This window comes from Hetaerina americana, unplaced genomic scaffold (genome assembly GCF_022747635.1).
Source record: "Hetaerina americana unplaced genomic scaffold, ioHetAmer1.1.p SCAF_49, whole genome shotgun sequence".
Lineage (NCBI taxonomy): Eukaryota > Metazoa > Arthropoda > Insecta > Odonata > Calopterygidae > Hetaerina > Hetaerina americana.
The window spans coordinates 1,061,907-1,086,666 of record NW_027287084.1 but is presented as its reverse complement, the minus strand read 5'-3'; the positions used below and the strand labels follow the sequence as shown (position 1 = coordinate 1,086,666).

Below are 24,760 nucleotides of genomic sequence, written 5' to 3'. Positions count from 1 at the left end.
TGAATTATGGCTCCGTAATCCCAAAATCGGTGGGCAAGCATTTTTGGAGAGGTGAGTCTTTACTTTTTTTAATACGTGGTGAAGTGGGACAGCGCTAGCGGTTGACGATATAGGTCATAATGATACACTAAACCCTCGTCGTCGGACACAGTGCTGCATGGGAAGTCATTAACCTCCAGTTCGAAGAGAAGGAGTAACCGTTGACATTTTCCCGGCGTCTCTTTCTTCATTTTGAATGCAAACTGGGGCGGTAGTCAGGCTGCGAGCAAACATTAGTGTGTACCTGAAACTTGTAATAATCTCATGGACTCCTGTTGAACCCATATTTGACTTTGCCGGAGAAATTGCGTACGAAGAAATCTTCCGAGAAATGCAGTGACTTGGTGAACAAGCTTTAGGAGTTTTTAATCGATCGAATCGCGAATTGTAGGCACGCTTCATGCCCTCCGTGGCCGCTGGTTAGTAAAAATCTGTCGTTGTTCACTTCGTCCCTCAATGAAGCGAGGAGCCCACGATGCGCAAATTACTAATAATATATCACCGGAGAAACGGAATAAGGATAATATATCTGTTGGTTAAAAATTCGACAGGTGTAGAAATAGCCACTGGGAAAATTATCAAACGCAAACTAATCTGTCGAAAATAGGTTATTCGTAAACTGAGGTTAAAGGGAAAAATGACGAGGCATGTTCATTTCTAAGTCAATTTCCTCGGAAAGGACATGTCCACGAAGGTTTCACGTTCAGCATACCGCCTTTACTTACACTTAAATACGTAAGAACGTATATATGTGAGGTCAATCGGGTTAGGTCAAGGATAACATCGCATTAGGCATGCCAAACGTTTGTTAATCATAAAAGGTTAATGTTATTAAATAACGTGTTTCAGAGCAACACGTAACTCATGTTAAATATTTGCATTAATTCTAAGAATGCAATTATTTTTAATCTGAAGTTCTAGGGGTTGTTTTGGATGAAATTTCTGTTTAGTTTCACCATCCAAAAGTTTTTAGTGGTGCTCTCATCTGATAGATGATCGATATAATTTTTGCATGAATAATCATTAGCATTAGTGATCAAAACAAAGTTATTCACAACGAATACAGGGACATTTTTAATTATAGCAAAATCATCTGTCAAATGACACTTCTTAATAAACTCTTGAGTTTGAAACTTGTGGAAATACTTAAGAGGAAATGTAATACGTGTATGCTGCGCTTTTGTATCAAAGGGAACTTTAATATTAACGGTTAAATTCAAACACAAATAAAAATCAATTAAAATTCCAATAGAAGAAGTGTTGGCATTATTAACCAACTTAACTTTCGCCCAATCACTACTTATTTCTCAGGCGTTAAAAAAGGTAAAATTACTCGGAATGAATGGAATAATAATGTTTTAATAAATTTTCAAATGCAAGTGGATCTCATCGGCTAGATGGGAATAAGTTTTTTCAGCAGCTTCATTCAATAGGGCGACATTCCATGGAGACAGCCAGAGCTCGACTTCGCGGGGACAGAGATCAATAGAGGGGGTGGATAACGTGAATCCCCATGGGGTGACACTTTTCAATATTCAAGTTCTCCACAATTAAAATAAAAACTCTGTAGTTCCCACCAATGTTGATGGTCACAAACAAGGCAGTAGCTGCTATTTTAAAAAAAATTCCAGATCTCGTACAAATTGCATATGTGTTGAAATACCTCTCCGCTCAACCCGTGAAAACTAACGCGAAATTTGTGAGAAAACGTTTTGGAAGTCTTTTCTCAAGGATACGAGAAAGGGTAAAAAAATAATTCAATTTTAACGTGACCGTATTTGCGCGGAATAAATGGTCTGAAAATGGAAATGCGAAGAATGAGCCGATACCCGATAATATTGCGTAAAGACAAAGGGATTATTCACACCGGAAATACACGGTTAGAAATAATGCTTCAAAAAAGCTGAGGAATGAAATAAGATTGTCTTGAAGAAAAATGAATCGTCATGGCGAGGATTGAAATAAAATTGAAGGACACCGCTACGTTGGATGCATTGAACGACTACATCCAGTTACGATGACGAGGAAGCGGAAGATCTCTCGCTTTTGTTTAGCTTTCAACGTAAAGAAAATGCATGCGGAATGTCAAAAGTCGGAAGATATACCAAAATATTACATCCTTGTGAAATACACATTCAGTAGAAATAAACATGGATAGTAAAACTGGTGGGGGATCGAGATGGTCCGGGGGCTAACGTACTGGCTTCCCACCCGCGCGGGTTCAAATCCCGGCGGCGTTGAATATTTTTCAGAGGTATCTCGATCCCTACTTGAGGTGATTTGTGGAGGGCGTTTTGAGTGAGTACGCCATCATTTCGTAAAGAGTAGGCTAATGCCGACGCCGCCTCTCCACCCTTCATCCTTTCCTGTCCATCCCCTATGGCGCAAATGACCTCAGCTGTCGGTTGCCTCCCCTAAAAACTACTTATACGTAAAATTGGAAAGGGTATGAATGGAAAAACATGATTTCGGGAAGCAGGAGTAAAACAGCAATTATTATTACTAATAAAGGAAAATAGAAATTCTAGAACCTAAGAGGAATGGAAGATAATTAACTATTCTTAAAGTAAGAGAAGGAAAGTAATAATGGATGAAAACTTAAGTGAAAAAGTGTAAAAACTTATTTTACTATCACAGGAAAAGTTGTTATCGCCTGCAAAAGTGTACTTAGTAAGTCACTTCTGATAGCATATCCACAAATTGGTATTGGGAATTTAAAGGATAAAACCCTGATTGAAAACAAGGAAGACGGAATAATCAATAAATATAGACCTACTGAAATTAATAAAGATATGGAAGTAATATGAATAAAAGATTGCGCACGGATGAAGATGTTATTAAAAAAATAAGGGGGAGTTTATATTTAAATGATAGTTTATATCTTGAAATAAAAGAATAGGCACAGCCCCAGGAATAAAAGAAATTCCTCAAAAGTTACGAAAACAAGCCGGAAAGAATACCGTAAACAGATTACACAAATTTATAGGGAACATTTATGCAACTGGAAAAATGTCCATATACTTCCAAAAGAATCTGATTGACCCAAAAACTAGGGAGAGGAGGGAAGATAAATGCGAAATCAATTAAACTAAATGCGCACGTATAAAAATTCTTACAAGAGTCATTTAGAGAAGTATAGCACTAAAGGATAATGAATTCCTCCACAAAGGCCGCTTTGGCTTCAGGAATAACAAAAGAATCCATTTCAGCCCAGAGAGTGGTCATAAAGAAGAGAATGCAAAGAGACCAGACAAATTTTATTGCCTTCGTCGATTTGAAGGCAGCATTTGATTACGCTGACTGGGGGGTTAATGGTCAAAGCCCTAAAGGAAACGGAATGACCTACAACGACGGAAATACGTCTTTTAGGCTTTACGAAGAAAAATTAAAGTGATCAAATGAAAATCCTGTATCGAAATCGCTATTGCAATGAAGAGTAGTGACACGCATATACTCTGTCCCGCGTGATGTTCAATGTTGACGTTGAAGACGGAAGTCGTGTAAAAGAAAAACTATATTCGAGGGTGTATGTACGAACAGAAAAAAATCAACACGTCTTTACTGGAGCGATACGTTATGTGAAGAGGTCGAACACTGGAAGAGTAGATAAAAAATACACCGTAAAAATAAATTTTACCCTGTACAAGCCTTGAAATCAGGAAACAAAACAAAGCTGGAGTATATTTTCCGTTATGGTGAGACTCGAACAGTAACAATAAAAGTAATAGAATATTGGAAGAAATGGAAATGTGGTGTTTCGGAAGATATAATTATTAACGGACAGACCGAATCACCAATAAAAAATTCAGCGACTATTTGGGAAGAAAGAAGTTCGTTTAAAATACTTCGAGAAGGAAAGGGTAATCTCATTGATCATCTTCTAGAGCATAACAGCCTCCTGAATCGAGTAGGAGAAGAGAGAATGGAACACAAAGCTAAAAAAGAAAACCAATAATTATATAATTTAAGCATATAATAGGACATGTGATGATGAAAGCCACGAATAACTGAATAAGCTAACTAGGAAAGATTTCCAGAGCTGCAGCAAAGTGGACTGATAACGGTTAATAATGAAGTATCGATCACTGCACAAACGTCTTACTTCAATGCAACAGTTACAGAGAGAGCTTATTTATAGAGATAACTGAAGCAGAGAGATCTGATTTAGCACATCTTCCTGGACTTGATCAAATGAACTATCATCGAAGTTTCAATTAAGTATTCTTCATAAAATTTCACAGAATCATACGCTCAAACTGATAATCATTCTATGCCATGCACGCATGCATGCATCCAATCAATTAAGCATAGGATGATGCACACGGCGTAACAACTACTGAGTAATTACTAGGATGTACGTGCTGTGGTGTTGTTGTCACATGGAGCTCCACGGTGATCCTTAAATACACTTCATAGAGATAAGCGTAAAGGGTTTACGGGCAGGGGGATTAAGGATACGTACAGCTAACATTGAAAATTGAATGTCACTCCTTTCCGCATGAAATACGCGTCGTATTCAAAGAACGAAAATGTAACACTGATAGTCCGATGGGATGAGGATAGTCTAATAACGAAAGTAGCTAGTTCAAACAAACATCACAGATTGTAGCATAGATGGAAAATGGTGAGAGAAACAGGATGGTACCAATTACATTAGATTGTGGTCTCCCATAGACTTAGGAGCGGGTCATCAATTCGCATAGCCTTCCCGGAGCGGATGAAGACTCGGATCATAAATTTGGATCAGTGGTTATAAAATGTAACTTGAAATTTATAAGGATTAAAGAGGAGAGAAGGGTGCGAATGGAACGCAGAAGCTTTAACTGAAAGAGAGATGAAAGAATACTAAGATGTACTTAGTTACAACTCAAGTGAGAATAAGGGGATGGGAACCGCAGAAATAGGTGAAAGTACATACGCGAGATTTTTCGAGGATTGGCGGGGAAAATGTTCTAAAGGGAAAATAGTGGGAGAAAAGAGGAAAAAAAATAAGGGTTTGAAATAATAATAAGAGGTTTGAGCGCAAGATAGATAGAAAAATTACAATTTGTGATAAGGAAATTAAAATACGAGGCGAACAAGGAATGATAGAGTAAAAAGTTGAAATAGATAATATCTCAAAAGGTTATAATAAATTTCTTAAAAAATGAACGACTTCTATTTTATTCTTTGTTAGCATTTATGAGGAATGAGTATGGCCGAAGATTTCACTGCGTCAGTTTTAATACCCATCCTAGAAAAGAGTAAAGTAGTAGAACTAGAAAGTAGCGGATGATTAAATGTAACAATGTGCTAATAGCTAGCATGGAAAACGTATTCCCAAAATAATTAATGATAGAATAGAACACCTTAACAGTAGTTAGAGCATTAACAGAGTGAAAAATAATCAAGGGTAATTTTTGTTTGATGCATGTTGAGCTTTCGGAAGGGAGTGGACGAAATTTGCAAAAAAAAGGAGTGAACTGATGGGATAAATGACTTAACTGAAGCCAGTAGTGAGACAAACTGCTACAGTATGAAGATAAAACACGTAGACTCCATTAGAGAATCGAGATGTGCGGCGAAGGGCAGGAGAGTAATTTATGGTTGCATGCTATCACAAATATTTTTTAAGAATTATACGCTAAAAAGTACAAGGAGTCTGAGATGAGATTCAAGAATCCTCGTCTAACTACTTTTCTTCCTTAGAAATTAGGAAGAAAGCATTTGACTTGGTGAATAGGAAGGTTTTATAATAGCACTTAAGGGAAGAAAGACCTTATAAAACACCCTCGGCGCTCATTAACTTTATGCTGCATTTTTAGAGCGCTGCAAATAAAAAAAGAACGAACTCAAATCGCGATACTGAACAACGGTAAAATAATTAACTTTTTTAGCCCAATGAAATATAACTATCAAACGTTTTACAAAAACTTTTGATAGTTATTTTTCAAACTTTATCAAACGTTTTTTAGTTAAGCCATGCTATAGCTGGAACGACTAACTTCACGGAGCGAACTTTAATTCTAGCTCTCCCTCTGCGTCAGTTAGCGAAAACTTGGCCTTCCGCAGATGAAGATCAAGCATGATCGTGGAAGAGTTCATGCTTGATCGAATGCGATCATTATGATAGTCCGACATCCAGACTCAATGTTCCCCCGCGTTTACAAGGCTTTTTTCAGGAAGTTAATCAGGAAGCTTTCTCTAAAATAATCCACCTAAACAAGAGCTTCAGCAAGGGAAAGTGATGAAGGGCATCTATGAAGTCTCATTATGAATTTCATCATGTTTCGTGAAATAGTGTAGCGCCAGAGAATCGCATAAAAATATGAGTAAAGCCTGTCTAGACTAGAGACAGAATATACACTAATTCTAATTACAAATTAGAAAATTACTCAGGTGAAACACGTAAAATGAGCACCGAAAATAATAAGGACATATCATAAAAGTCACCGTAACTCCATTTCTTTGCCTGAAAACTTTTCCGAGAACTAATAAGACCCTCAAAATGACAGGAAAGGCTCCTTCCTCAAATATGTCAAAACGATTTTCCACACAAACACCCAATTAATTTCTCAAGTTTTCCAGAAGATCGAAACTACTGATTTTTCATGCTAGTGGGACCTCGCTATTCCGCTCAATATTTGAACCCATTTTTTCCAATCCTACACATACTGAATATGCAAACAGAATGCTAATATAATTATATGATTAAACACACCAGCATTCATAAAAAAGGAGTCTTAACGGCAGCCAATGTATAACATTAATAATAATAAACATAAAACATAAATCAAACATAAACAACTTTGCATATAAATTTCCCTTGCAATAAATAGTACTTAATTAAGCTTCAAATCTATAAGTATCATAAAAGAAATGGCATAACGTGACCTCAATGATTCTTGGCGGCCGAGGTAGCTACAAAAGATTCGACGTTTTAAGAATACTACATTAACGAGAGAAACCTCGGGAAACTAATTTTTCGAAGTTCTAATGTTTTTATGCACCTGTAATGATGGAAATTTATTAAACAATCAAATCATTCCTGCAGGGCATACACGAAGCAAGAGGCGAATGACAAAAAAGTCACGACATTTTTTAACGTATTTGTTTTCAACTGTAACCTGCGTCAAACAAGGGTATAAAACCGTGGGTTTGGTTTCTACCTTGCTACTCCCCAAGCAACCAACCGTTCCAACTTCCACCTTTGCTCGCTTGGAAACACATTTTACCATTCTCCACTCACTACTCATCTTTTCCATGCTCTCCCAGTCCTCAGCCCCTATCATTGTACCTTACATCAACCTCTTTTCATCTTTCCGCATATCACATTTGTTCCCGCGATACCAATCCCTACCACCCACACTTTCCCCCCTAGGTGAAACTCTTAATGCCCGCCGAGAAAAAGGGTCGCACAGAAGACTTCCAGTCAACATCATCATCCTTCTCCGCCGACGCCCATCAGAGTGGCCTGTCATCCACGGTGGCCTCCTCCACGCCGATGCAATCTCCCGCGTCTATCTTGTTCCAATTAGTTTTAAGCGGCTCGAGATGGCAGCCCTCGGCTCCATCGGTGCGAGACACGTAAGAATGGACGGGTTGATGCCCAAAAAGAGGGGTACTATGGGTCTCGGGAAGAAAGAAGAGTAGAGAGAAGAATTTGTTCTCGTGGAAGGGGACAGGAGGAAGATGGGGTGGCGGGGAAGATGAACGCATCCTCAGAGAACTTATCTCAAGGTCCCCGAATACGTAACATTTGCGGGAAAACTAATAAAGAAAACAATGGGTTCCGTCAACTTCATTGTACGTAAAAGCCATACAGATGTGATCAAGTTGCTATCTTGCTCCCGTCAGAACCCATTTGGCGTATGAGTCCTAGAAATTGGATCCGGACGAGAAGACTTTCATTTGTGACCTCCATAAAACGCGAATAAACGCCATTCCTTCATAAGTTTCATCGCAAAACGATGAATGCCTCCACGTAACCAGCGTTGTTAATCATTACCTAAGAAAAAATGGGGTGTCTATATGAGGGAAGTTGAATTTTTCACATATCGATATACATTAACTACAACGTTTTCTTTTAAATTTACCACACTGATCTCTTTATAACGTTAAATTTAGGCTACTTAGCAGAGGTCCGAGGCTCGCATCTGGATGATTCTCCATGGCATCCGGCCTTACACCAGACAAGATGATTTTTTCGGATTCTTCAGATTCTCATGGGAAACCGCGGGCGGAAAACGCTAAGGAACTTAACTCAGGGCTCCCTTACCCAGTTGTGGGGAATCCACACGTCGTATAGGGCTTAGTGCGAGCTGAGCTCTACCCTCGCCTATCAAACCAACCTTCCGGTTGATTATTGCGGTTTTCCCTTATCCGGCCACTACGGGACCGGACCCCAGTCCAGATATGCGAATGGCTGGTAAATCCAAGAACACATTCAAGATATTATTTCAGTTCTATAAAATTGGTGCAAAATATATGCATTGTGGTTCGCAATCCTTTTCATTAAAAATGGAAGGAAAGTTAGAGGCATAAACATACTTTTTAATGCCATGCAATTTTGCATGTTTTGTCAAATATGAGATTTCTCCGGACGATAAAGCCCAGCTAGAGTTTATTTGATGCTAATACATGCATGTGGCGATGTTGTATGGACATAATTTTTGTGCCGGTCTAACATCAGAGCTGAAATAACACCAGTATCAATCTTCTGTGCCACCATTACGTTTCCTCGAATCTTGATTTCCTGAAGTAAGCGTGACCCAAAAAGCGGTTTATAGGTACGAATTTATAGGTAATATTTGGAATTCATTCGTTGGTGAAACGGAAAAGGGGTAAAAAGAGAGAAATGGAAAGGAATAAAACGAGGTTGTAAGTCAATTTAGAGTGGATTTGTTATTTTGATTCGTAATCAGTTTTTTGCAGCCCAACTTACAATAGCATGTATGATCTCAATAGTTTCAGCCTCAACTTTGTGGAAGTTCATTTTAATAAATGAAAAAGAAAAACTTTGTTCCAATCCACCACTTTATTTCAGGTACGACTAGTTTCGACGCTACGGCGTCATCCTCAGGTACATGTACTGTACCTGAGGATGACGCCGTAGCGTCGAAACTAGTCGTACCTGAAATAAAGTGGTGGATTGGAACAAAGTTTTTCTTTTTCATTTATTAGCATGTATGATCATTAGCATAATACTATGCTACTGCGTGCACGATGGAGCTAACAGATTTTGGGAATCTTTTTTTTTCGGCGAATAACATGCGACAGCCAAAACTAAAAATCCATTGATACAGAAACTGGGTAAAACGAAATCACATTTGTGAGGGTCTAGTATATTGAAAGCGGGTTATTTAATGCAATTGGGAATCAATTATTTTGCGACCCAGCTGACATTGTGCAATTTAATCATAAATAGAAAACTATGCCAATGTGCAGATGCTAGACCTAATGGATTCAGGGAGTCATTTTTTTCCGCGAACAATGCGAAAGCCATGACTTAAAATTCACCGCTGGTAATTCAATCCCTTAAGCCACTTTACCCGTCCCTTTCCACCGGCATCCTCCGCCATACCCAGTTGATAGCGGGGCGCGGTGTGTATACATGTAGATGACGGTCGGTGGGCAGACGATTCATCCGCCTCGAGGGTTAGTAGGGAGGGAGGGAGGTACGGAATGTAGAATGCGCGAGGTAAACATGGAACACGCGAGCAGGGGGTCTTCCCTCAATTTCCCTCTTCTTTCTCCCCTCTTGCCTCCGCTTTCAGAAATAAGGAGGACTTAGGAGGGGTTAAGAGTGATGGGGGAGGGTGAGTGGAAACGGTCTCATTGCATACGAGGGAGCTCCAATCTGGGTGCGATTACGCGCTCAAGGAAGGCGAGGGGAAGCCGGCAAGAGCCTGAGAGCCTTCCCGCCACGGGCGATCTCCACTCGCCGGAATTCGAGCAGTTGTCTTTATTCCGAATTGCATGAGTGGATTCAAATGGGAAAGGGGGAGTAATTTCCTGCCGCTCGAATTACTGAGCGATCAAACGATCTAACACTTTAGATTCGTCCCTGTATAATAACATGCACAATGCCCATACATAATTACATCTTATACTAAGTGCGTAGAGACAACTTTAGCACCGTTGCGTAAAATGCATGAGGATAGAAAAGTCTGAAGACCTAACGCCATGTTGCTAACTTTATGTCCAGCAACTGCAAATATTCTTTACCTTGAAGCCATATTTACAGGTAATTCTGCTCCAATTTCCCTCTTTTGCCTCGCGTGATGACAGTCTTTCTCGTGTATCACCGTGTGAAATAGTAAACTCGTTTCACAAAACAGGCTCCTCCCATCCTTTGCCTTGAAATTCACTCAGCGTAATTAAATTAAAGTTATCTTCAATTCAATCTCTCTCACTTCATTGCCATCAAAGTAAATTTTGCCTCAATATCAGATGCAGTAAAAACCGAATGAAGCCAAACCAAATTTCATTCGGTTTATACATATTTGGTATAAAATAAACAAAATGACAGAACATCATCTATTAAAATATTTACCTTTTACGATAAACGTTGCACCACATTAGAAAAATAGCTGTAGAGCAGTTGACAACTAAGTTTATATATCTCGCTCAACTATGCTTCTGGGACAAGTTAACCATAAAAATCACATGCTAGGATAGCGTATATTCATTGGAAATATCTCTCATCCCTTTCGGCTATAAATCAAATAAGATTCCAACTACAAGGTTTTTGCTGTTCATTTTGCCATTTGTTTTCTTCCGGGCTTAAATACCACGTAAATAAGAAAGCGTAAATTTCTTCATTTTACATCCTAAATGTGTCCCGTCCAGTGCTCTTTCGTTGAGAGCCGTCTCCCCATGGCCATTCGTGACAGACGGCTGACTGAACTTCACCCGTCTGGGATACATTTTGATGATTACGCACTAAAATGCCCTCAGGCACGGAGCGAGTTGTTTGTATATTTGCGCCAAACAATTCGTTGTTTTAAATGTTGCACACTCCAAATTCCAACTCATGTTTCCATTTCATTTTGATTGTTTCAGGAAAGTCCTTTAAAAAAGTTATCCTCTGGCATTTCTCAGCCTGCAAACATAATTTATAATTCAACTAACTTGTGGGAGAAATCTCATCGCAGCGTATTTTAACGCAAGTGAAACGGATCAGGGTAGAGAGGGGATAAGGTAAACAGTCAGTAAAAGAGTAGATACAATAACAAATAAATAACCTTAAGGCGTAATGAAAAAATAAAAATTTCAGATAAGGGCAAATATTCAGGATAACAATCAATGGGTTTAATTTAATAATTTTAGACATTTTCCTCAAGAGTGAACTTCGCATTCTCTTGAAGCATACGAATTTTCGATCGTTTCCTCTCATTTAAGTAAGTATAGAAAAAACCCAAAATTTCACATCATTAGCATAACTTTTAAAATAGACCTGGGATCTACCATTGTTTTACACTTAACTTTCCCGGACACTGGTGAGCCACTTCAATTCCGGTACCTTACGCTATCTACTTTTGCCATTTCCGTTTGTTAGCTGGGATGTTGCTCACGTCATTGCTTTAATATATAAATATATGTCTATACATATATATACATATATATATATATATATATATACACATATATATATAATGGGACGGCACAATAGAACACAAATAGAATAGCAACATTTAAAAGGAAGCTCACACAGTAAATTGTTCGAGCTTTCGGCCCTCTCAGAGGCCTTCTTCAAGTGAGACTCTATATATATATATATATATATATATATATATATATATATATATATATATATATATATATATATATATATATATATATATATATATGTGTGTGTGTGTGTGTGTGTGTGTGTGTGTGTGTATATATATACATACATGTATATGTGTGTGTTTATGGAGCAGGTTTCATGCATGTGCGAGGAAGGACACGTAAAAAGTGCGACAAGACCGAAAAGATACGTGTATATTACCTATACCTACATCCTTTTTCAATCCGGAAGAAAAGAAAGGTAACAGAAAAATCAGGCAATTCAAAGCGTTCACCCACGGACCCACCTATCTCTAATACCGACAACCGGTGAAGAGCGTTCCCATACGTGCGTACTCTTAATGCCCGACGACAGACATTTTTATAGATCAGCAAATGGGATGGGGAGGACGTTGGCTATCTGGCAAAGTTACCCCAATACCCTCTCGTGTAAGGCTAAGAATCGTTAGTTTCATGTGACAACACTTAATTTAGTTACGAAAAGTTTGAATCCTTTTACAAAGAATTTATTTTTCTCGACTTTCTCTGGCCGTGAAATACTTTGGGCATTCCGGGCAACCGCGAGGGATCCGAGGGATGGGCGACGCCCCCCCCCCCTTTTTCCTGCTCTCCCTGTCCTCTCTGCTAACTGCGCGCCCGCCCGGGTCACGACTCGGAACCCTGCCACCACAGCAGCAAGAACAGTGCCATCCAAAGGGGAAAAAATACAAGCTTTGCGGTTGCGGCAGCAAGCACTTTGCGGATGGATTACATTGTGATAAAACGTTAGATGGAGCGTAGGTATTAGATGAAGGGACATTTTTCATAGTAAATTTTTCATGGCGTCTTCTCATTTTTCTCTTTTGGAAAAAAATGGAGATAAAAAATTCACGATTTTTCACCACTGCGCTGCGAAGGCGTCCAAGAGGAAACTGGGGTCAACTTTTTATTATTCTCGGTTAATGCTAGCACAGGAAAAACAACTGAAAAGATAAAGCAATAACCAACGGTTACCAAATAACTCATTCCTTTTCAATTAACGCATAATTTATTCCGTCCATTTATTCCTTTTTCCATTACCAATTTACCCGCTACCCGTCAAACGTTCAATACCAAATATAAATTTAAGTCTTTCTACAACTAACAACTTTTTAAGTCTCTGCCTGATACCTATTAATACTACTACTGATTCGAGCAAATACACTTTACTCTGTATTATTGCCTTATCCGCGGGCGCACACGAGATGGGAATAGTGGGAATGCAGTGGAAACAGTAACTAGAAGACGACTGTCGCCCCAATTTCAGCCTCTATTTTGGCTCAAGTCGGGAAGCGCCCTAAGGAACGTAATGGGCAGTATGACGTAAGGTTGATGCAGAGAAAAATATAATGCGACATATACAGAGGTTTAAAATGTTCCTTTGTCTCAAGGCCGGGGGGAGGGCGCCCAAGAAGCACAAAATGGCATTCCCCACCAATGCCGTAGGGTATAAGAATGAACGCCAGGGAGAAATTGAAAAAAACTAATCATATCCGAGCCTGCAAATTCGTATCGAGAGTAGCCACGGTGGTTTGAGGTACAGTTTTAACGAAAATATTTTCTTTTTGATTTCGTGTTGCACTCATTTAAGGATATAGTAAACTCTTGGAACGCGCTGGCGTCAGCTCTTCATGGCAGCACGTGCGAAAGCAAATTAACAATGTAGTCTTCGTACATCGGTATACACATTTTTCTGCGTGATTCTCACTCAGCCATCAGAAGTTAGTGTAAAAATACAACGATCTATTAAAGTAAATATCATTCCACATCGAATGATATTTATTTAAAACTCCAGCATGAATGAATGGAATGGACACATGCGTCTTTGTGTGCAAAACAAACAGACGATTAATTAAATGTTAATTGTAACACACAATTCCTTAAAAGAAGAATGGATCACCGGAGTTACTGAAAACTCGTAAATTTGTTCGTTGGAATTCTTGAAATTTTTTTCATTGCTGAATACAGCTTCCGTTGTTTAAGATACATTGCAACAAACATAATGCTTATCATTTATAAACTTAACGAATCAGTATTCCAGGTTATTACTGGCAAACCTTCAGATACAGGGAAACGCCCAAATTATCCCCTCATTGTCAAACCCGGTACATATCCAGACAGACAGCCCCCATTATCGTACGTAGAGGAGCTTCCATACTCGATCCTCCAGTAAGTATGTCACACCTACTTACTTTTTGTGAACATTTTCCACCTATCTAAAGGATCTTCTCTGAATGTTCTCCATTCCTTCTCAGAAAAACTTTACCTGTCGATTCCCATATAACTGCCACAATAAAAAGGGCCCACCGATATAGAAATAAAACCTCTGCTTCACTTTTCATAAATTTCCTAAAATCCGTCAAACAAAATCAAGTTCTTTAAGGTGGATACAGATTTTCTTATGATATGTGCAACCCAATACAGGCCGGAGGTACGATTGTCATCCAAATACATCCTTTTCCAGAGTATTACTTATTTCGAAATCGTCAAGTGTATATACAACATCGAGTTTCCTATATACATGTAAGTATTTTACTAATTTAAATGTCATGGCAAAACATTTGTTAAGATTTTAGGTTGATCCCCATTCCGAAATATTATCTGAATCGCGAGAGTAACTTCGCCGTGAGGTAGCATGGCAGAAGTGATGTAATTGAACACGACCACACTAAAGGGACATGTGCATAACTCAATGCTGCAGTAGAAGCCGGAAGCATTCGCAATTAAAGGAGGCATTTTTTATCACACGAGAAACATGAGGTGAGTGCTACACATCAAGGAGTGATTAACTCCGAGAGCTAGGGAAATCACCTAATCCGGAAGCGATGCATTCTCAATTGAGGAAAACTGATATTCCCCTAAATGAGGAAAAAGTAACTTCCATTAGTGGAGTTGATTATACAAGTTATACACACTTGTATAGGAAACAATCATTTGTCCATTTAAAACATGTATTAAACCGAAAACATCCACGAGTGCGCATGCTCCTATTCAGAAAAACAAAAAATAATTACGGTTTACGGTAATAATATTTACTTCGACTTTTTGACATTTGACAATAAATTGTTTATCGATAATAACTTAAAATATCCCTTATAATTCCAAAATTCTGGGTCACCAAAGAGATTTAATGGGAGAAAGCTTCATTTTCTTGAGTCGGATAACATGAAATGGATTAGAAAAAAATATCGTCAATAGTTTAGCCGGTCACCCTTTGTGAATCGAGCGGTGGTTGGTTTTAAATTTTAGATGTTTGACACCAATAAACTACATATTATAAAGTTCAACTTCCACGCGAGAGGCCGAAAATCTGCCAATCATATAAGAAATCGCATGTTCAAACTACCTACCTACGTCTATCATGAACTTTTGGCAGCACCTTAAAGTAAAATAATTGCAGAAGAACAGGTCATCGGGAAATCCGGTCACACCACTTCTTTCCATAGGATTTTCTATTCACACCATATGCGTTCTTACCATTTATGACCATTCAGGCACAAGATCACACTCGCTGGGCAAAGGATGAGTGCCTGTGAGCGGAGATTTTACCAGGGAACATGAAAGTTTTGTTTGAGAATCTCTATACCAAGTACTGTAGGAAGATGCATACACTTTGATAAGCTGTGTTAAAAAGTTAAGTAACACTTAAATACAGTACTTAATGGTTTCGAAAACAAAGCAGCGTGCTACAGATAGAGAATGGCATATCTTCCTGACTTCCCACGATCTTTTAAGAGGAGTTAGTTTTTTATCATAAAATTAAGCCTCAAAATCCATATGGAAAACCCAAAGGCTAAGAAGTAAATCTCAACGAAGTTTACAAAATGAGGATAAGTAGGGAAAATGTTTAAGTTCAAACGGAAATATTAAGAATTTGAGGGCCCAAGAAACGTACAAAAGGAAATTGCATTTTTTATGTCAAATGCATCGTTGCGGTAGCACTAAAATGAAATAAAACAATATTTTATCATAAGGCTACGAGAAAATATATCCATGAAATAAAAATTTTAAACATCATTAGCGTAGTATTCTAATGATATCAACTCATTGTGAAAAACTGGTTGAATTTTGAACAGGGTTAAAAAAAGATAAATGAAGCAACGCTGAAATTAATACTTAACACCATTGCGGGACACAAATGTGTCATTCAGTTTGATTTGGAATTTTTTCAACCAATAAAAATGGGAACGCATAATTAGGAAACATTGAGAGCATATTTCCTGGAGAACTTACGCTATCATCGGCCCAGAAGCTTTATTTATACGTGTATAAACGAGGTTGATGCATTACGTGCAACGATAAACGTGAATACGGATTCTGTAATGAATAACGTCGCCTTTTAATTTTTATACTCTGTGTATTGCTATTTCAAATTATTTTTTCATTTATTTAAAAATCATTATACCGGTAGGAGCTAGAGAATGTTGGTCGAGCCTCAGATCTCGTCGCCTTTTGCCATTTCCTATCGCTTGGAATTGCTGAACTATTCGCCCAAATGGTCTGTAATTTTAACATTAGTTATTTGGTATATCTATTTATTTGGTGCATCTATTACGTCATTGACGCAAAAATTCAAATCGCTCATATTCCTAAGTACGTTATTTTATGAGCTACTCTCGCCCGGTAAGACGGATGTCCCTTATATTCTCTTTGAACTGACATTAACGAATTCCCCTAATTGAATATTACATTGGACATTATAGTGATTATTATGTGGGAAAGACTATTTAAACTCTTACAGGGTTGGGAGGGCGCGGCTAGAAACCTATGAGGAACACTTCCACTACCGTCATAGCCGATTGCTCTGACCGTTCGACACTTTCGCAGTTGGATTTCAGATTTACGTATCTTACTCGACTGTGATGTTTTTGCAAAGCATTTCACAATGGAGAATTTGTTTCTTCAGTCCATGAATTCTTTTAGCCTATAAGTTGCCGCAAGCCACCCAACACCCCTCACACAAGCCATCCTTTGCGATAGGAATACGTGCGAGCCCATGCGCATGTGTATTCCCTAGAGTGGAAGGGGAGAAATGCGAGAGTAAACGTAATCTAAGAAGACGGGGTTTTAGATTGCTTTGGGATCGATTTCGGTGCATTCAACAACATAATCTAGCCAGAACGAGAAAAAGAAATCCGTGAACTTCCGTCTACAGAGAAAAATTTATTTGCTGTGCATTTGCAATATGCCCACGAAGGATATTGATGCATAAGATAAAAAAGTGTGCGTATTTAATGTGCATTAAAGCATAATGTGACAGCCAACATAATTAGCAAGCTCAAGAAGCAAAATCGTAATATTTTTAAATGTATGTTACATCTCAAATTGGAACACATATGGCACAGTTTCGGGTTTAACTTAAAAATTCGCATTTATATCAATCACATTAGATTTATCTCCAATTTAAATGTAATTCAATGGGGCCGTTAAAGATCCAACTCCTCACAGCCTCATTAAGGATTGATGCTGCAAGGTCACAGAATTCATTCAAACCTTGTGTTCCTGTTATCCGTCTTGTGTATCTACAGCGACATTCTAATGACTTTTCATCACTAGACTGTAAACCTATTTCGTCAAAATCTACAGTAAAATCAACTTGTGCTTTATCTGCCCTGACAGGGACGGAAAAGCCAACACGCACAGTGATTGAAGTACCAATATTCCAGCATATATGTCAGTAGCTAAGACTCCCTTAAGATCCTTCCTTACGGAATACAATGAATAACTACACCATCAACAATCGTTAGGCTAAATAATGTTGTTCCATATCTCCGAACGGATGTATTTCGATGAATCGTAAGGATGAAATTTCGATGAAGGAATACCATCCTCACGACAATAGTCTCAAATGAAAATCACGTCTATTCATGCATAAATTGCATTGAATTTCGAAGTATCAGACGACGAGGCAGCAAATTTTCGTATTCAAAGGCTCTGGAAATCTGCATCTAAGATGGTCCTATACACGCGCCCGCCTCTGGATGTACTACTCAATTCTCGTTCATGTTTGAGTGACAAGGTTTCGAATTTCGGAACACACGGCACACGAGTATTATGAAAAAAAAGTCTCGCCTAAGTGGATTTCCGTTCCATTTTTACATCTTTTTCATTCCTGGAAGGCGATATGAAATGGGTCTTTCAAAAGAATAACTTCCTTTCGTTTTTCCCACTCCAGACGTAACCGCTTAGGCCAGTGGTCTCTAGTATTGCGTTGCGATTCAATGTAGAGATGCAGAAATTAGCCAAGGAATGCTTGAAAAAATCGGAAAGCAATACTTAAGAAGTTCTAAGTTTCTTATTGCTTTTCTTTACTTTTGAAAATTATTATCACAACATTATAAGTACTTTAAGTGAGCCAACAGTGTACGAAATTATCAAGTTCCAAAAGTTTCTCTAGCGAGCATACTTTAGAATCACCCGAATTCACACAAATCTTCGATTCAAAATACCTGACTTTCAAGCCTTAAATTCGCCAATCACAGGTACTCCCCGTTTCATTTTCTTGTTTGCCTTAATTCGGTAAAATTAGGTGTCACGGATCCTATTAGGAAATGAATCTAAATGATATATGTGCTTTACAGTGCGATAATTTACAAAACATCATATAATTTGGAGGACACATTGACGAATAAACAAATATTCATTCCGGAATCGAATGTATTACATGACTGTCTTCACCAGAATTGCAACATTTTCAGAGCTTTTTCAAGAATTACGGATTCTCGATTTTTTCACGATTTCCGACGAGTGTTTACTCAGTAGCTTATTTTGTAGTTTTTAAGCTTGCTTCTATCATACGTAGCACATAAAAGGTTTATATAAAAAGTATCAGGAAAGGTTTCAGAGATATTGATTAATTACATATATTGCTACGATGCCTCAAAATTCTTCAGAGTACACCCCTTTATTTTAGATATTTTAGTAACCTGCAAGCCACCGCTAGGGCGTGCGGAAGGGGGTGAGCTACGGGGCAGGGCTGGACATATAGTTTTAAAACGGGGGGTAAACCATCTAGGTTCCGTGTTATCTGCTATAAATTTACTGGGAATGAACTGGTGACCGTGGTTGCGTGATATCAAAGAAGTGATTCCACGTATCCTCGGTATTTCGGTGATAACTATCTTTCTTCAAAACTTGCAAATTGACTCTGTAGCACGCACTTTATGCCATTGTTGTCCCCTTCTTTAAACAACTAATTTTTCCTTATAGGGTTCTTATTTCGGACCCTCTCAAGCGAAAACTTGGCATTTACTGCCCTGTGTTCACTAATTCACTAGTTAAGGATTTTTTGAAGATCTAGTCTGAACGAACGCTAGCAGGTGATTGGCGCGTGTTGAAGGTCAGACCACTTACCACCGAGCCTGCGCGGTGCGAGCGCGCTCTGACGTACAGTCATGTATTTTGATTGTTTAATTTGTTGAATCGTTGTTGAAATAGACGATATTTTCATTTTAAAAACTAATTTTTTATGGAATTCACCCGTATTTGTTAGACACCGGAAAGAGGTAATTTCCGTAACACTGTCAGATTTTATGGTTTCGCAAAAAATTCCGAGTTCAGGAAGATAAAAAACTTTTTAGTTGACTTTTTTGGGTAAAGTATGGTGTTATAATTTTCTAAGAAAAGGACAAATTGACCACTTCAGTCATTTGATGGTCTGACGAGGAATGGCCCTTCTCCATAGTTTTGCCATTTTAATACCCTAAGTCCAGTAATAACTTCACCAAAGGTAATAGGTAGCGTCATCCTGAAGGACATTACCGAAGATGCAATGTAAGTATTGACTGCTGTCGGCAGATACACAGAGCCGTTCCTCTCTAAATTTATGACAATCCGTACCGTAGGATATTCGTTCGCAAGGTATTGTTTAAAGTTAACAAAGTTCATAATGGCATAGTGAAAATAGTAATTAATGGCGATTATTACTTTCCAGTGGCCATTAAGAATAGAATTAGCTTACCAGCAACCTGAAATTACTGCCATTTAAAGCTAGCATTCATTATCTAATTATCAGAATTATAGTTTCCGCAGTTAATTAGAGCGGAACATCGAAGGATTCTTATTATGTCCCACAATTATCGTCTAAAATGCACAGAACTCTGCAAAGTACTCTTTCAATAATTAATAGGGACATTTTTCCGAGACTATTACACGCCGAAGAATTCTGCAATTTAATTACAGAGGAAAAAATAAATATGAAATTATGTGAATCACTATTCTTGATCCAAATAATCTACCTTTGCTATTACCCTTAATCAAAAAAGTATTTCTGCAAATATTTTACCAATTACATATTTGTTTATGCATATGATTAGAAATACGGTTTAAAAAATATGCAGATGCAAAAAGTAATTACATGAACGATAGCTAACGCCTCCAACGAGGATATGTTCTTAATTTTCAATTCTGGAGATCTTACTATACACAAATGCTGATGCTTATAATTCTAAATTAAAGAGATACATTAACGGCATCAATTATTTTTCCTTTAATTTCCGTACTCCCACATCTATCTAGACATTACTCAAAGAAGTGATGGTTCCAAATCATAAGAACACTTAATTATTAAAAAACTACCGCAAATAAATTGGCAGATGCATGCGATTCATTTGGCTAGGAGGAAATTTTTGACAACCGCTTCAGTATGCATATGAACTCTACTTACATCATTAATATTAAGACACCTAATTAACGGCAATAATTGAGGTTTTGTTGATTTCCTTCAGTTAAGCTAACTGCATTGCTAATTAAAACGTATTTAAGCATCACTTAATGACAGTACAACATTTATAGTCCAACCAGCGTTCCCCGAATTAGCTGACTACCATGTTTTCCACCGGGTCAACGGAATCGACGTCTGCCTTTCTCCTTCAAAGCGAAATTCTATCAAATGTTTTTTTTTCTTTCGGCTGCCTACAATGAGCTGATGGACCATTAGGAAGCAACTTCCACCAAATTTAATTTATTATCAATCTATTCGTTCTACACAATGACGGAAGCAATTCTAATCCAATACTTCGCTCGGCTCAAAAAATCAACATGCAGTGTAATCATCAAAAAGAGACGAAAACACAATAATAGCCGACAGATAAACGAAACATCCATACCATAGCATTGGCGCAATTTCAACGTAAACAAGTACAGAACTACTGCGAAAAAGAAATACGTATCATCAAAGAAATACAGAATAAATAGTGAGGTTTTAATTGGAAAGATGTTACACCTACGGTCGATATAAGTTTTTGGGAATAGGGAAATAGAAAACATCCCACTGAACCAAAATTCACGTGTCCTACCTACCGAAATACCATATGTGTTTTCATTAACATAATTGGATTATATTTCTATTACCAACAATACTCTTATCAAACAGTGAAAATACCTGTATCTACTCCAGAAAAACTGAAAACTACGCTCTCGGAATCATTTACGATATCATTTGTTTATTTCACCTCACCATAGCAAGAATTTTCGTATTTAGAATGCGAATAATGCTTAAATGAAGAACCGATTAGCGCTCAAGCCTTGATTTTTGGCAAGTTCAAAAAGCATGCATTTATTAATTATTCCGAGATTTCCAGCAATACATACCCAAGCATATTATTTTGGCACATACCAATCGAAAATCAATAAGGGAACCGGTACCAATCACCAATGCTGTACGAATAAAATCTTTATTATAGGTGATCTGCTTTTACATTTTCTCCCGCATCACTTCTTGAACGCCAACGAAATTGTACGATCATTTGAACATCGAGTATCATTATGGATAGGGCAAAAAATATTGACACTGATATTGGAATTGAACCCAATCTATTGTGAATATTGTAAATATTTAAAGTAAAGTTTTGGAAAACACCCAGATAATTTTGTGAATTAAAATTATCTGAGCAGGATTGGATTATCAAACACACTGTTAAACTGAGCCTATTAGGCGGCAAAGCGAAATAAAATAAATATCGCATACTTACATGGTAGGGTAATAATGAATTTGAATCCCTATATTTATCATTGAGGTGGTGGACTTCATTATGTAAGGATGAACTTTTCGTAGAAGTTCATTTGCGTATATCATTTAATTAACCAAATTTTCTTTTATGAATAATTAAAGTTAAGTGGTGGTGTAAAACCAAATAATTTATCTACCAACACAAATATAATATGATCAAGAACTTCGCCCGATTTCAGAGCTAATAGAAGATTTTTCAAACGAATTAAGGTCTTTACTTAGGACAGTGAAAAAATATAAATTACTAAGTGATGATTCTGCACATCCAAGAAAGTAAAAATTACCACAAACATTTTTCATCGTACACCTATTATTGATCATGAAGGAGAAAACAATGCAAATCACCTTCTTCAATACCATCAAGGAAAACCCGGGCACGAAGGAGGTGAGGGTGTCTTGTAGACAGAGCATTTGACTCATCAATGGTAATTTACCTTTTCTCGCAGCAGGTCCCGCACTCGTCCCGCTTGATGGCGGAACTGGTGCATCTCCAGCTGCAGCCGTAGACATCTCTCGTGCCAGTCCACGCTTTCCCCGATGATCCCCTCATCTCCGAGGCCCCAGACACCCCCTCCGGCCCCGGAAGGGGGCGGAGGGGGCAGCAGGGGCGAGGATGGGCCCCCGGCAACCTCTCCTCCCATTACATCCATCGGATCCACGTTGTCTGAGACGAGCGAGGACGACGAAGAGGGGGGCCTGCCCCCTCCACCACCGAGGGAGGACCCCGAGGAGGCCGAGAGCACGTGGAGGCGGGACCGGCGGGGAGGCAGGCGGGGGCTGCCGCTGCCCGGGGGCGGAGGCGAGGGCCCCGCCGACGAGGTGGGGGGCGAAGAAGAGCACGCCGACAACTCGGAGAGGCGGGAGAGTGGGTCGAAGAGCTGAGAGATCCGCGGGTCGTGGTAGGGGGCGCTGGGGGCAGACGGGATGACGCAGCCCTGGGCGGCGGCGAACTGCATCTGCTGCTGTTGGTGGTGGAGCTGGAGGAGGTTGAGATTCTGGTAGTGCGGCTGCGAAGGGACTTGCTGCTGCTGCGCTAGATGCTGCGGTGAGCATGGCTGTTGCTGCGGCTGGCGGTGGTGGTGGTGGTGCTGGTGGTGGGATGGGTGCCGCAGGGGGGACGCCCGACGCCGCGAGGGCAGCCGCGGACTCCGGCGATCGCCTCCGTCGTCCATCGCGCCCAATCGCCGCGACGAGGACGGCCGGGGGAAGAAGATGAAGGAAGGAGAATGGGGAACGACGTCCCACAAAAAAGCACAGAGAAGATCGCCTCAAAAAATGACTATTTTTCTCCTACTGATCACCGCTCCCAATTCTGAACAATGAAGGACCCCAGGAATATCAGCACTGGCGTTTTACTGAGCACCGTCTTGACAGAGAGGCTCTTTACTATCGAAGAAAGTTGTGGTCCCTCACAGCCCGACTCATTGGCGAAGAAAAGAAATGGGCGGCAGCGCCGTAAACAGTGCCGACGCCGGTGGAGGCAGTGAGCTCCAATACGTCCGAAAGCTCATTTCACAGGGGAACGTGCCGATGCCGCTTCAGCCGAGGTCAGTGAGACGAAAAAATTCGTAAATGAGTTTCACAGGTCAACAGCAACAAGTTGAAGGCAAGCAGGGTCGACATCCGACCTAGGAGAGACTAGGGATAAAAATAAATATTAGATTTCTGAAGGCAGCACAAAATATATCATAACGCTCTGACAAAGCTATCTAAAAAATTTCACCAGAAAATAATACCAAGGGGTAAAACCATTCATCACAAGTGATGATTTTTGCGAATCAATGTTTATAGAAGAATAAACTTCGAATAAATTAAGCACGCTATCATGAATAGGTGAAGATTTAATTTAGGCTTGGTCTTAGAATTTTTTAGAAATAAAGCCAAAAAAAAGTTCAAAATATCTGACACAATAATAAATCAGTCATGTGCACGGTTGAAATACATTTTAGATTTACACCAAGCACTACGGTGCACACATTCAACTGACAAAGAAAGCATATTGGTAATGGTAACATAAGGAAGCCAAATACTACAAGTAGTACCAAATACTACTCCCAGTGCTTCCAGCAAAAAAATATTTTTGGGAGTTGGACCTATCAATCGGTTTTCTGTACGCCTAAAGTGGGCATATTTAGGTATTTTGGTGTAATTGAAGATAAAGCTAAGTCGTGGGCTTATCACTTGCATAGGTTATTTGTATCAATGGAAATAGAATATGTTTACAATCAACAGTTTGGAGAGAACCATTAAAGCATTTCGATGACAGTAACTTTTGTCTTATGGTGTAACTAATAGACATAGATCGAAACATCCGTACCAAGAGGCACATGAAAAGTTAAAACTTTATTCAATTTATTGAATAAACATCCTATATGAATCGAAGTTAATATTCTAGTCTGGCTAATGAGGGTTTCGGAAAGAAGAAAATGAAACATTAAAGAAATCTGATTCACTTTAGCAGCCATTCTTATTGCCAGATTTTATCAAAATTAATTACTGAAGGAGGAATATTTTATAGATTATTTTTCAATAGGAAAGTGGTAATGGAGTTGGAAATGCTGGAGGAAAGTGAGTTCTTCCATTTATTTTCCTAAATGATTTGAAGTTAATAAAAGTTTCCAAAATGTTTCGACTGTAGGTTTTTTGTATTCATTCCGCCGCGGTGAAACGCTTTTGTTCGTTAAATAAATTAGCATTCAACAATTTTATTTTATTTTGTTACCAAAAAGAGGCGGGTCAGGTACAAATGAGAATACTGTGCTAAGGGAATCCCCTCACATATTACCTTGTATAACATTTTTCCTACACGGAAATAAACCTTATTACTAGCTCTTTACGACACTGCTAATTATCATTTCCGCCTCAAGAAACCGCAACAGTGATAAGCCGCCGCCTGACGTCGAGAACACTCAGATCCTGAGC

General features: G+C 38.8%; 1 protein-coding gene across 6 annotated transcripts in view; it reads right to left on the bottom strand.

Moving 5' to 3' along the window:
* Positions 1-22,503, bottom strand: part of LOC139693430 (uncharacterized protein CG43867) — a 364,846-nt gene extending 342,343 nt beyond the window's left edge. For all 6 annotated transcript variants that reach the window (XM_071591567.1, XM_071591573.1, XM_071591571.1 and 3 more), the window contains exon 1: positions 22,273-22,503. In XM_071591567.1, the coding sequence (XP_071447668.1) occupies positions 22,273-22,488 (216 nt within the window). In that variant the 5' untranslated portion in view covers positions 22,489-22,503. The remainder of the gene's footprint in view (positions 1-22,272) is intronic.
* Between the last annotated feature and the right edge of the window lie 2,257 nt (positions 22,504-24,760).